At 33.3% G+C, this 15,196-nt stretch overlaps 1 protein-coding gene and 1 long non-coding RNA gene across 4 annotated transcripts; both read right to left on the bottom strand.

Moving 5' to 3' along the window:
• Window positions 1–5,619: 5,619 nt before the first annotated feature.
• Window positions 5,620–7,695, bottom strand: LOC110942201. Of its 3 annotated transcripts, none has more exons than XR_002594657.2 (4): window positions 7,512–7,695; window positions 6,455–6,522; window positions 5,955–6,064; window positions 5,620–5,865 (listed from the first exon to the last, which is right to left on the bottom strand). It is a non-coding gene; the product is annotated as an uncharacterized LOC110942201 (long non-coding RNA). The 3 variants fall into 3 exon arrangements; XR_002594656.2 differs by having other exon boundaries at window positions 5,978–6,064; window positions 7,512–7,693; XR_002594655.2 differs by having other exon boundaries at window positions 5,620–6,064; window positions 7,512–7,686.
• A 1,107-nt stretch (window positions 7,696–8,802) lies between these two features.
• LOC110942202 (peptidyl-prolyl cis-trans isomerase CYP59) lies at window positions 8,803–14,724 on the bottom strand. Its single transcript, XM_022183948.2, has 14 exons — window positions 14,426–14,724; window positions 14,184–14,288; window positions 13,485–13,602; window positions 13,271–13,321; window positions 13,078–13,169; window positions 12,880–12,979; window positions 12,673–12,795; window positions 12,505–12,582; window positions 12,355–12,401; window positions 12,207–12,262; window positions 11,556–11,596; window positions 10,666–10,771; window positions 10,450–10,588; window positions 8,803–9,406 (listed from the first exon to the last, which is right to left on the bottom strand). Exons 1-14 carry the CDS (start codon window positions 14,521–14,523, stop codon window positions 8,902–8,904), a joined length of 1,659 nt encoding a protein of 552 aa, XP_022039640.1. The 5' UTR covers window positions 14,524–14,724; the 3' UTR covers window positions 8,803–8,901.
• Between the last annotated feature and the right edge of the window lie 472 nt (window positions 14,725–15,196).

Here is a 15,196-nt window from a genome sequence, read left to right as displayed (position 1 = left end):
TGTTCATACACATTTGAATGTTTAGAGTTAATTAGTCTCCGCCAAGACCCATAATTAACCAAGTACTAGTCTAGCATGCTTTAGACTACAATACTTTAGCATGTGAACAGAAGGTGCATCATTCTGATTCTTCACAGCCCTAAGGATATCATAATATCACTTTACAACATTCATCCCTTGTTAAGATAAAATAATGAGACTTATCCATAATCCTAAAACATCAATATTTAGGAAGGTCTCACAAATTATTGTATATAGCACATAGCTAAATTTCATCATCTATTTAAGGAACATAACTTGTTTACCTTTGATCTCCAACAATCTACCATTGACTCATAAGTACTTAAACATAAGTCTTAATCCAAGTCACTTGGTGAACACATTTATCAACAACAAGATGAATGTTTCTCGTCTACAATCACTATTATGTGTGAGATAGAGTCAACTAGATCGACACTCAACAACATGGCATTCATAATTTTGCCATAAGTGATTTGCACACACTTATTGTTATTCATTAGGAGATATGTATATTTAGGATGCTCTCCCAAACGAAGGTAAAATCTCCATATAGTTCTAACAATAATCAAGTGGTAGACGCATCTACGTGTAGATCACTTGGAACAAATCTCGCAAGATTTATTATTCACACTTGTGAATTTTTCAAAGACTTCTAACGAAGTGTGTCGACATGAATCCCGTTTGTGTATTTCATCTCAATACACTCAGTACGTTCTTTCATTATTCTCTCATGATGTGGTTACACATTTGATGTCTCGTCTTTGACATATAGTCAATGCAACAACTCTTAAGTTGTTTATGTCCAAGAATTTTCATGTACTATCCGTTTAAAACCGTATTCTGTTAAACAATGTATAACCGACGTTATAATTATTTTCCACAAAAATAATTTATACGTCAAAACCATTAGTGATTTATTTCTTTGTAAAAATTGCATGTGTTATCCGAAGATATTGAACACAAAACAATAAAATACATTGGAAACTAAATCATAAATGCCAATCACTTTTGAAATTTAAACGGAAGCATAGATAATATGTAGACATCAAATAGCAAAGTGCTTTTATCTTCAACACTTTATAATCTGGCCGAAATCTTCTCAACAATATCGTCCCATGGCATGTCTTGAGGTACTCCCTCAATAAGACTCCATGCACTTGTAAGTACAAGTTACTCATTTCATCTTGAAACTTTAAACTTGGACAATTATGCTCAAAACAACACCAAGTTGTTACAAATACTACATTTAAGTAGTAAACTTGAATAATTAAATTTGTTCACAACACCGAGTTGTTTTTCACCAAATAACATTTTCTAACACGCATATTAGAAAAAAAAATGTTATAACAAGCACATTATAGAATCGAACGTTTACATAAAACGTTTTCCAAAGATATAGTTTATAAAATAAACCATTTCTCATCATTTTTAATGCACACATATGCAATTAAATGTTTACATAAAACATTTCTGTTCATTATGAACAATCTCTAACATCGTCTTCGTGATACACATTTTCTAACACACATGTTAGAAAATTTAAGTCATTTTATATATACAAAACATGACCAAATTAAAGCATTACATGTCATCATTAAAACTCATCAAATGTCATCAATAAAACTCTACTCAAGAGTTTCACATATGAAGAGTTAAGAGTCTTAATAATTATAGACTTAAACTCTAATAAAACTCATCAAATGTCATCATTAAAACTCTACTCAAGAGTTTCACCATATGAAGAGTTAAGAGTCTCAATAATTATAGACCTAAACTCTAATAAAACTCATCAAATGCCATCATTAAAACTCTACTCAAGAGTTTCACCATATGAAGAGTTTAATTAGTAATTAAAATTTCACTCAAATGGATTTAGAAATCACAAATTAAGGTTGGTGATAAATCCCACACAACTACACCATCACTTTATGGTGATTTGAATCTTGAAGTCAATCAAACATCAAGTTCAATGTATGACCTTTTGTTTCTAAATCATACAAAGAATAATATAAGTGTTTATATTCATTAAAATCAATGCTACAACCAATTACTTATATCAAATGATTACATAAAACATTTCAAAGCATTTGTATTTAACCATTTTTAACAATCATGTTAAAATGAAAGAAATTCTAACGCGCACGTTAGAAATATTAACATTTCCACAAAATGTTAATTCGACTTGCTATAAACACATATATGGTTCAAATAAATAAGTCATTTCCAATACAAACGTTAGAAAATAAACAATTAAAAAATTGTCCAAACTAACACTTTCCATGAATGTTTCTAACACACATGTTAGAATACAAATGATTACAAAAATCATTTTCAAATTTAACAGTTTTATAAACCGTTTCTAACACTTTTGTTAGAAGTAAACAATTACAAAAATTGTTATAAAGCTTATCAATAAATAAGTTATAACATGCTCGTTAGAAATAAACGATTACAAAAACCGTCATAAATAAAACGATTACAAAAACCGTCATAAAACTTATTAGTTTGTATAAATAACCCAATTCTAACACCCTCGTGTAGAAATAAATGATTACAAAAATCATTATAAAAAATAAATGACTACAAAAATCATTATAAGGCTTATTAGTTTATATAAAATAAACTTATTTTTAACACTCATTTTTTTAAACCATATTATATAAATAATATGATCATTTCTAACAAACGTTTACAAAAAATGTATTGCTTATAAAAATAAAGCCGGTCTAACGCACACGTTAGAGAAATTAACGTTTACAAAAAACGTATGGTTTACACTATTAAACCCCATCTAACACAAAGTTAGAAAAATTAACGATTTCCAAAATCGTTTCAAAACCAAACGTTTGAATCAAAACTATTCGTTTTGTACCACGGTATAGGATTTAAGATTGTATCTCAATCTCAATAAATCTAAACACAACAAGTTGTACTACATACATATTTCCCAAAAAAATATTTAAAAGATCACAATCTTTAAAAATATTCTTTTTTATTATAAATTCTTTTGTGAACCCAAAATCCATATAAATAAGGTTTTAAGATTGTAGCAACAATCTCACAAATTCTGTTTTAAGTTTGTAGGACATGGGTCACAATTTTATAATAAAAATTACATAAATAAATATAAAATTGTAAAGATACTCTCTTTACATAATTTTTGGGAAATTGTAGTACCCGCACCGTGTACAAATCCATACAAAATTAAATATGAAATACAACATATTTAAATAAATCGATTCAAATCGTTGTCTTTGACAAGAGCTTGAGAAGCGTCTTCTTGTACAATTTCTGCTACGAGAACTTGAACCGCGTCTCCTATTGCGATCCTTCTTGGCTGCAAAAATGAACAAACTGATGTTGATGGTTGTGGCTGAGGCACGTGTTCAACACGCTTCCCTTAAAATAGATTTCGCGCCTCTACTAAAGATGACGCGTCTGTTTCCCAGGGTACAACAGCCGAAGCAGTATGTACTGCTGGAAATGGCCACGCGCCCGAGGTTACACCGGATAAAATTATAGTGTTAGAACTTGTGGAAAATAATAATATGAAGGTGATGAAAATGAATAGAGAAAACATATCTCTCTAAGTACCCAACACATGGGTCTTTAAGTCTTCACCACTTCTCTAAGAGTTCTTCATGCATATTTTGTTTCTTGTAGTTTTCTCATCATCCCCAATAAGGCACATAGCCTACCACTTTTACAATAGATATAGGTAGTGAAGAGTTACAATTAGTTGGTGATTTATTAGAGATATAAAACTCTAATTAATTTCTAATTAATCACTAATTAAGTGACATAAAAACTCTAATCAAGAGTTAGTCACCAAAGAGTTACTCACCATGAAGAGTCCATTAATTATCACTAAATTAATTTCCATTCACATTATTCAAAATTTCCAACATATTATACATCTAACCTGACTCCCGCATTAATCATTTCATAGAGTCATTCTTGGGTTGTTAACCTGTTTATTTCAACTACTTTGAGACAAGCATAGTTAATCTATACTTGACTAGTTTACCATAATCCATGCCCTTTTCATACCATGAATTACCCATCCATTCTACATTTGTTTATGTTTTAAGTACGAACTCAAAGTTACACACTCTAGGGTTTAGTTCAAGAGTCACTTACCTCGAATCCACCTTGTTCCTCATTGTTCCTTGACTCATCGTTACCCGTTATCCATTCCATGCTTGAGTCCCTATTGACATGAACCTATCCATTCATGTCATCATATACACAATATTATTAACATACATATTCATGCATATTATCAATCACATTCGAACCATTTGTCATTTTCGACTTTCAATGGTCACTTCCTAGCATGGACAATCATGTATTTACATTCAATACATCAATCCTTCAAGTTATATACTTGGCACACAAACAGTCTCTAATTAACCGTATTTACTTCATGCATTGAACATTTCACTCCAACTTTTTAACACCTTGAATTACACATACCAATTCAACATGGTTGACTTTTCATAAAGTCAACTGTCAGTACATTCTTAAACTTGACTTCCATAATCATTTCCCACATTTATCCACTATCTATCTCTACCAATTCACACATATATAACATATAATCAATTCATTCGTTATATGACATGAGTGCCCTGACTAAGCAATAAACACCACATGCTTATAGTGTTAGCATCTACCTTAGTTAGGGAGGGAAACATCCCCCCTTCTTCGCTCACGTTCGATTCATACTTATTAATGGAACATGTCCTCATACGTGTTTGATCTATACTTACCTATGGACTCATTTTCTTTTTCATACATGTTTGATCCATAGTTACATATGGACTCAAACCTTTCATTTATACATGTTTGATCCATAGTTACATATGGACTCAAACCTTTCTTTCATACATGTTTGATCCATACTTACCTATAGACTCAAACCTTTCTTTCATACATGTTTGATCCATACTTACCTATGGACTCAAACCTTTCTTTCATACATGTTTAATCCATATTTTCATGCATCTTATATACTCTTGACACATTCTTGATTAATCTAATAATTACCTTCTAAATTTTAAGAAGGTGTCTCATACCCACTTCCCACACTTACCTATTTTCCATTACCTCTATAATGAAGGTGGTGGTTGTAAAGTTTTATTAGCACCATATGTGCGCTAATACACCGGCCAAATGTATTAGTTCACATAACTATGTATATCTGTCCCTTTACAATTACCCACTTCACATCATTGGTAACAAGTTTTTGTTCGTGTTTCATCTTTTCATTCCCACATAGGCAATGTATTTTCCTTGACTTGAAGGTTTACTAATGAATAATATCAAAGAAAACATATAGCTTATCCATCCTTTAAGTGTTTTGTCATGTTTGCATACCCTTGCTACACCACTCTTACAATGTGGTTAAAAACAACATTGTCAATAACATCAATAAAGGTAACCCCTTCCATCATTAACTATCCTTTAGGTCTTGATCAAGTCTTATATTGTATGTTTTTCTCATACCAAGAGCACACTGGTTTAAGTTCAACTACGTTTCTATTTGTACTTGGGTCCCTTAAAGCAAAGCTCTGATACCAACTTATAACACCCTAGTTTGAAAACAAGATTTCTATATTTATTTAGCAGCGGAAATTGATCCCAAAAAAATCGTTTGACAATTTACACTTAATATCAATTGCCAATTGTATTTCTTTAATACTATTAGCTAGGTGTTACAATCCTTCCTTGAAGAGTGTTCATAGTCTACTTATGAACCAACTAATCCTTGCCCAACTCGTACAATCCAAACTTCAGACTCGATCTTCAATGTCATAAATTTTAGCTTCAATACTCGTATACCTGAGAACACATACAACACATCATTAGCAAATCTAAGTGAATGGTATATCACATGTATCCCACTATAATCAAGGAAATATACGCCTAACCTTTATCTCTTATAGCAAGTTACCTTCAAAATCATACAATTATTCCTTACCACATTTGATAAAACTTTTATGTCAAAAATCCGTCCTTAGTCTCGTCACAAAACCTGCAGCTTGATACTCAACATGTAATCATACGATCAGTTGGTCCGTACATTCCAAACACATATTTGCAAACGATCTAATATCATATTTATTTGGTTGAATTACCACTCATACATCCAACCAACTTGGTCAAAACAAAACAAAACATAATACATGGATTAGAAAACCAAGTACACTACCAACACCTCATAGGTTTGACACATGTGAAAACCCATAATGAATCTAGAACATAGACAAGTACTACAAGAGTCTTAAAACCCACTTTAAGAATTACTACAGTAGGATTCTTCGATCACTTCCATACTTACCAATGAACAACAACCACAATACATACAAAGTATTTAACAAGATAAATAATGTGATTTAACATTCCCTATATAGAAGAATTAACTACTCACCTTGGCCCGTACGAAAGTCGTCATCATTTCTACTTGTTCGCCATGTTGTCTTCCAAGCTTTGCCACACCTAACTTGGCAACAAGTTCATTCCTTCAATCATTAGAATACATACACCTTGTAGTTGTACAAGCCATTCAAATACATTGATAATAATCCACTTGCTTTCTCTTGTATTCATCTACAATAATACTTCTTTACTATATTATTGACTATATAATAATTTGTTTGACTTATTTAAGTGAATACTTGCACAATCAATTCTTAGGTATATAAACATTTTCAACACACCTTAACAATTGTAATCATTCATCCAAAATAACATTTAGTGTTTAGGCAATGGGTATCTAGACAATCATTCGTGTTAATTTCATGAAACACATTTTTTTCACTGCTGCACTTTTTGTGTAGCAGCTGTTCTCGCCTCATTTTCACCCCTAAGTATAAAACGTCGTAGCTTCGGATAGCTTTCTAACTATATATCTTACGCCTTAAAGCGAGCTATGGTTGATTTTATATGAAGTTTTCAAAAACAGGCCAGCAGCATAAATTCTTTCAATCAGCATTGTTGAAAGTTCTGAGTTGATGCTAAAAACCATGTATTTTGATCCGTTTAACATTCAAACCAAGTCTTTGTGCTCAAACATGAAATAGAATAAACTCAAAGGGCTTTCTAAGCATATAAGTATCATATTTACATGAAATTTCTATGATTTTACACAAATTTTCTAAAACAGGGCAACAACTAATTCAACTTCAACAAATTCTAACTTTCACCTTCTTAAAGGCATTTCTACAAACACTTGGTGTGCATCCTAGTAAAAGATCCATGTAAACATACATAGCCTACATAATTCTACCATTAGCATTCATGAACCATGATTCTTTAAGACTAGTAACTAATTAACCTTTGTTAATCATTATTCCAACACATTAGCATACAAACATAAATAAATCAATAAGAAAAAGCTTGCATCATTTATGGTTACATCAACCAATTACATGTCTAGAACACATAATAACACCCACATTCAGGTTTGTGGGGTTGGACAATCATACCTTGCTTGAAGATACTTATCCATTCTAGTTTGTAGCTCAAATCCAACATGCATTATCAAATTTTTTGGATTTCATCTGTCTTGTTTTAGATGTGGGTGTACAAGAACCCTAGCAAAAGTTGGAGATTTCAATCTGATTTTGGGATTCCAATCTCGTCCACCTCCCTTAGTTAAACCAGAATTTTGGTTAAGTTTGTCAATTTGACAATTTAAGTCCCTCTAGTTTGGTTTTTAGCCCTATTTTTTTATTAAAACCCCCCCCATTTACCTTCATATTTAGCTCACATTAACATACTACATGCCAAATAAATTCCTTACTACAAAATACTTGCTGGAAAAATATTAAGTTTGGCTAATTTACAATTAAATCCCACAATGGGATGTTACAATGAGAGTAGAGATTAGGTTAAAAAAAAAATAAGTGTGTGTGTTTACATATATTGTAAAATAAATTAATGGTCAAAAGATGCATGGCCCACCACACACCCTCGCTGCCACTTGTTATTGCCCCCCCCCCCCCCCCAACTCATGGCCAAACCGATATCCTCTTACTTAGTCTAACGATAAGCCATTTGAGAGTAGTATTTTTGAGAGTATAGAAAATGAGAGTAGAGATTAGGTAAAAAAAATAAGTGTGTGTGTTTACATATATGGTAAAATAAATCAATGGTCAAAAGATGCATGGCCCACCACACACCCTCGCTACCACTTGTTATTGTTGGTGGACCTCTAATAGCCCCCCCATGGGAATGGATGTGAGGGGGAGGGCGCTATTGACACAAAATTGGCTAAGATGAAAGGGGTGTTAGCCCATACCCTCCATCTTTAGAGCAAAAGATAGAACAAATGTTTTTATGGCACAAAGTTTACATAACCACCTTCTCTTATGTAAGGGTTTACAATATGAGAGTTTGAAATGAATAAATGCGAAATTATAAGTTTTTCAAGCGGATATATTTTTTATATTAATTTTAAGTGTAAAAATATTAATCAGTCAAGTGGTGTTTTATAAGATGTTAATTTTATAAATAAGAAAAATACCTTGCAAACATGTGCAATCGGGTCTGTCTAAAAAAACAAAGTGTGCACGTCTTTGGTTCGGTAGCCTATCATTCATAGTTGGAAAATCACTATGATATTTGTGACATGGATAGAGATCACTATCATATTACTATATTTGTGACTTGAGCCGATAGGTAGTGAATTAGTGATTAATAAGTCATACATTTCAATAAATATCATACCCAAAATCTAGAAAGAAAAAAGACAAAAAAAAAAAAAAAAAAAAAAAAAACCCCAAAAGTCAAGAGTGACCAAACACAAACGGTAATGGTTAAAAAAAAACACATTATCCAACTCATTTAATCCTCCATAGAATCAAAACTAACAATTTAATCTCTCCTACGATCCCTATCATCATATCTTGTGCTTGTCTTAACACGATCTCGGTCTCTATTGCGATCTTCCCCCTTACTCCTCTTATGCCCGGCATCATCTTCATGTGTTGATCTTCTGCTATACGACTCGTCTCTTCGACTATCCTTTTTCCTATCATACTCGTCTTCACTATATCGTTTCCTGTCATCTCTACTATCGCGCCTCCTATCATCGCTACGGCTTCTGTCTCTATCATCATAATTTCTAGGTGTTCTATGATCCAACTCGTCTCTTTTGTAATCTCTTCTTCCCCCTGATGTGTGGTGCCTATCATCTCGCATATACTCTTTTCTTCTTTCATCAACCTCGTCTTTGTGTTTGTAGTCGTTTTTCTTTGTGTCTTCCATGTCTCGATGACTTGGTTTTCGATGCTCGTGACGAGTGCCCCCCTCATTGTGTCTTGGTGGCTTCTTTCTTTGTGGACTCCCATGAGTGTCATCATCAAACACCATGTCATACCTACAAAAATAAGTCGTGTTACACTAAGAGAGTATGCAAACCTTGAGATATAAGAGAGGTGGCAATTTGACCCGTTTACTTATGGATGGGTCAACTTAGGTTGTGGGTTGTGCTTTATATTAAACCGGTCAAATGAGTCGAGTAAAAAAATCTAATTAGGAAGTAGGACGTGTTGAAAGTAATCCAAATTCACCTCCTACATTATTTTATTCTAAGATTTATAAATTATGGTAGCAATATTGTTTTTGTAATCATACTTAACGAATTAACTATGAACAAATGTAGAACAAAATATAGCGAAATACTTATAGAGGTCGTCCGTTTTGATAATTATAACCTTTCAAGCCATTCTGGTAAATTACAAGTTCTTTGAAAAGATCACTTTGGTAATTAAAGCGTAAAAAACATAAATAAATAAAGAGTAAAGTACATGGATGGTCCCTGTGGTTAACCAAAATTTTGGATTTGATCCCTAGCGTTTCAAAAGTACATGAATGGTCCCTGTGGTTTGCACTTTGTAACGCATTTAGTCTCCGGCTGACAAATCTAAAGGTTTAAGCAGGTCCAGGTTAGGGACTAAATGCGTTACAAAGTGCAAACCACATTAACCACCCATGTACTTTTGGCAAAAGTTGGGGACCATATGCGTTATAAAGTGCAAACCAAAGGGACCATGCATGCACTTTTGGAAAGTAAAGGACTACATCCAAAATTTTGGTCAACCACAGGGACCATCCGTGTACTTTACTCATAAATAAATAAAAACTAGGGACAAAATTAACTGTTTAACTACCATAGTAGGATGTCTAAAACTTATAAAAAGTTCGGTAAGCTATAAAAACGGATAATTACCAAAAGTATATTGATAAGTTATAACAACTGCCTCATTCACTACCTGGAAAGTTTTTGAAAAAAGGAAAAGAAAAGTGTTTGGGGCTCAAAACAACATGGTCTACCAAAAGCTACTTGATTTGACCCATTACCCGACCCAATAGATATGCCCATCGTGCTACCCCTACATGCATATATACGGGTTTACCGACCTTGAGCTATCATTGCCACCCTTTCTAGCGATATCATCATCCTTCAAAACGTATTTTGGAGGTTCTTTCGTATCAGGGCCCCCGGTACAGTCTTTTGCGATATGATCAAGGGAACCACATTTGAAGCAACCTTTACCAGCTACAATAAAACCAAAAACAAATGTTTGATAAACAAGAACTGAATATATATAAATCTATGTTACCAACCATTTATACCTATTCCAGATCGATTGCCTTTACGCCTGTATTGGTTCCACATTCTGGAAACACTTTGACTGAAATCCACGTGTATTCTCCGATCATCTATTAAAACGTTATCCATCTGTCATCAAAAGATTGTAAGGGATACTTTTGATTTGACATACTTCTAGAAAAGTAAAGTGCACGGATCGTCCCTGTATTTTGGATTTGGTCCCTAGCTTTCCAAAAGTACACAGATGGTCACTGTGATTTGCATTTTGCAACACATTTAGTCCCCAGCTTTTTCCAAAAGTACATAGATGGTCCCTGTGGTTTGCACTTTGTAACACACTTAGTCCCATAGTTGTTGATAGCGAATAGCGACAAGGGACCTATATGCTACATAGCGAATAGCGACCGCTATTTTATAAATAGCGATACAATAGAAAAAGAATTTTGAAAATTTTTTATATGTATATTATATCAAAATACCTTGGTATATATGCTATTTTACATGTATATTTAACAAAAACCTATAAATCCAGCTATTTTATAGCTATATCTAATTGCTATTTACATAAAAAAGGTCGCTATTCACGCTATTGGTCGCTATGACCCAAATAGCGACACTTGGTCGCCCTCTACATAGCGCGCTATAACGGTCGCTATAGCCGCTATTGACAACTATGCTTAGTCCCTAACTTGGACATGCTAAAAGTTTTAGATTTGTTGGCTGGGAACTAAATGCGTTACAAAGTGCAAACCATGTGAACCATCCGTGTGCTTTTGGAAAGGTAGGGACTAAATCCAAAATTTTGATAAACCACAGCATAGGGACCATTCGGTACTTCACTCTTTCTAGAAATTTCTTTAAATGACAAAAAAAAAACATGCAAAAAAAGGGGATGCGAAAAACTATTGTGTACCTTGAAGTATGCTTGCTCACAAGCTTCTCTGTCCTCAAACTCTGGAATATAAATGACAAGATGAGGTTTACCACCAAGCGTATTAATTACACACACAAATACACATAAGAAAAAAAAAAGATTTAAGAGCCTGTAACCCCAAAACAGTTCATACAGTTTGACATAAAAGGCATAAAAAAACAAGACTTCTATTTTTTTAAATAATTCTGAAAACGTAAAAAACTTTTTTATTATTTAACAATTTTCAGACGGTATAATGTCAATATTATTTTATTCGATATAACTTTTAATAAAGGGGTAACTTATTTCATCTAATTTATTTCAATATAATATTTAAAAAGAAAATTTTCAAATAATACCTTTATATCCAATAACACTTTTATATCAATAAAACTCAGAAAAGTAGAATATAAAAATTTAAGCATTTTTATAGATACTTATTACTTCAGAAATATATTTAAAAACAAACAAGAAATTACCAAAAGCTACAACATCAAGTCATCAAGTAAATATGTCATTTATCATCATTTAAATTCCAATTCCTTTAATAAATTCACTGAAGTACCATGAAATTCAAGTAGAAAATTGTGCATAGAAACTGACTGACTTTAAATCATATCAATAGCTACAAACTGAACCATAAAGACTAACCAACAAAGGCATAGCACAAACTGTCTCCAGTTTTATAGTCGCGGATTATATCAGCTCTGCAAAAGTTCATAGGTTATAAAAATTATTTATCCAACAAGAAGAAATATCGATCCGTTCACATAGAAAGATTCCAGGTGTAATAACTTACGATGTAACTGTTCCGAACCGTGAAAAGATAGTATTCAGATCCTCATCCTGTGTTAAAAAAGAAAAGATGGAAAGTATGAGAAACGAAAACAACAAATAAAATATCAATAAACAATAGTATAACTAAAACTTTATAAGCATAACGACTTACTTCAGTTACCGGATTTAGTTTGCATACAAAGAGCACGTTATCAGGAGGTTTTACCTCAGCATCAGGAATATCCCCTATCTGACATGCAAAAAAAATTGTAAATGTCTTGTATAGCTAATACTCTTAAAAAATTACAATATTAACAATCATCATTAAAAGGATACATACACTTTCAAGCACAACTGCTCTAGAATGCGCTTCTTTCGCACGAATGACCTCTTCAAGTTCCGCTGTACCTAATTTTTCATCCATCGGCACCCAATCATCTTCAAGCCGCACCTCATCATCAACCTACAAGTGGATTTGTAACAAAATATTAAACATTACGAGCCCGTAAACATATCAAACGTGTAATGCTTTGTGGTCACATATTACCTCATCTTTTGGCTTTCCTTCAGGCGAAGCATCTGGAACTAGCTCGGTTAGCTGTTCAGGATCCTCAAACGGATCATCAAGTACATAAGTGTGCTTGATGCTGTGACAAAAACATTAAATTTGCAAGTTAGTAAAAGATTAAAATCACAGTATGAGAATATTAAATGTGAAATGAAGGGGAAAAGGAGGTTAATGAACCGTATGTTTTTATATGGTCTGTTTTTATCATCCACATAAGCTTCGTTTATCCTGTCGAGAGTTTCAAACCCTTCAGCCACCTCACCAAACACCTACAATAGTTGAATACCATATATATATCATAAGCTATTACTAATTAAATTAATAATTAAAAAAAATAAACATATCATAATTCATAAACCACAAAACTCACAGTCTTCTTGCCATCGAGGTAGTCAAGATCATCACGCAGCGTAATGTAAAACTGAAAAACATACAATTTAATAGTGAGCATACAATAAACAGATTAGAATCAAAATTTCTTACACTAATATCATTTTCGCAGAAAAAATTTGATTTCTAATCAATGTTATGAATACATTGTAAATTTAAACATAACAAGAGCCCAAAAACAATGCCAAAAATACCTGCGAAGCATTAAGATTCTCTCCTGCACTAGCCATAGCAATTGTACCCTTCTTTGCATGCTTTAGATCCAAATGAATCTCATCTTGAAAAAAGCGAGCTTGATCACCATACATAAATCTGAAAGATAAAGCCGTCAAATGCTAATTTAGCACTACACATTGACCGTTTAACTATTCAGGCTATAAAGCACAAGTTCAAACCAAACTATTGTTAAGGTGACCACATTTCACGCTTAAATCTTAAATTTACCAGCAAGTGTTTCATGAGCCAAGAACTTGATACTAAATCTAGCGATCGTTTAATCCGATCTTATACCAGCTGACTTTCACTCATACACACGTTTCCAAACACCAATTGCGTAGGGCATCTTGGTTTTAAAAGCGCAAGGCGACCTCACAGCTCAGGTCCCATTGCTTGTGTGTAGGTAAGGCACCTCTGTACAAAAGGCGCATCATGTAACATAGCGACTTCTCGTGCATTAAGATGTTGTACAGCAGGCTTTTTAGGTTGTACACGTAGATAATTTATATATTAATTAAATCATATATAAAGCTTATTTATAGCTAAATTTTGGATAGCGGATGCTAAAAACCTATAAGAAATTTCAAAAAGTTTATATCTCGGATTGCTTATTACAATCAAGTGTGGCATTAACATTTAAGACAGTCAATTAAAGCAAATACAATGTCTTCTCTTACTTGTAGATAGAATCACCACCGGAACCGGTTCCAGTTGGATCACCGGTCTGTGCAGTGAAATCCTTCTGAACTGTATGAAACAGACAGCCATTGTAATACTTAATCCTGCATCAACCACCACAAATAGGCTGTAACAATTAATACAGTTATAATAAACAATAGTTATAAGCTTATAGCACTCAATAATAATAATAATAATAATATAAGCTGAATCGTAGAAAAAGGGGGAATTAGGGTTTTACTTGCAGAGTTTTAAGAAATTCTTGCAGGTGAGAGGGCAACGATCTGAGTGCAAATCGACAACGATGTCTCCCAAACTTGTGACTATAAGAACCGACATTTGGTCGGAGGTGTGGCGTAGGGTTTGGTGGTGGGGATGAAGGAGCAAGCCTTAAACCTAACGTCGAGTGGTCTGGGTCCGATTATTGCGATTCAGTAACAAGTAGATGGAGGATGAGTGCGCGGTGGTTCGAACGTCGAGCAAGCCCTAGCCTCACACAAACCTCATTTATGTATGGGGGTCTTTCTTTAAGCCATGTGTTAATAATACCTCTATCTCATAATTATCATCTTTTTATACATCTGATAAAAACCAAAGAGATGTAGAGATAAAACTTCATTCCATCCATCACAATATTCAACATTACAATATATAAAGATAAACATAACCATAAACCCTAAAGCCCATAAGTAATGGGTTGGGCCTAAAATGTGTGGTTCATAACACTCCCCCTCATACATTTAGAATTATACACAGTTTAACGACATACTTCAGGATGATGTTAAATAGGTACTTCAGGACCTGAATAAATAAACTGATACTACTGGATCAGCTATGCTGCCTCATTAAAAACCTTACTAAGAAAACCCAGTGGGACAAAACTTAGTTAAGGGAAAAAGAGTACAGCGTGTATAATTCTCCCCCTGAATTCAATAAACATCTTTTAATCTACGAAGACCGATCTTGTGTGATAGCTGCTTGAAACTGCTTCTAGGTAAAGATTTCGTGAACA

Source organism: Helianthus annuus, chromosome 13 (assembly GCF_002127325.2).
Source record: "Helianthus annuus cultivar XRQ/B chromosome 13, HanXRQr2.0-SUNRISE, whole genome shotgun sequence".
In the NCBI taxonomy this organism is placed as follows: Eukaryota; Viridiplantae; Streptophyta; class Magnoliopsida; order Asterales; family Asteraceae; genus Helianthus; species Helianthus annuus.
The sequence above is the reverse complement of the archived record's forward strand: the minus strand, read 5'-3'. Positions and strand labels throughout refer to the sequence as shown.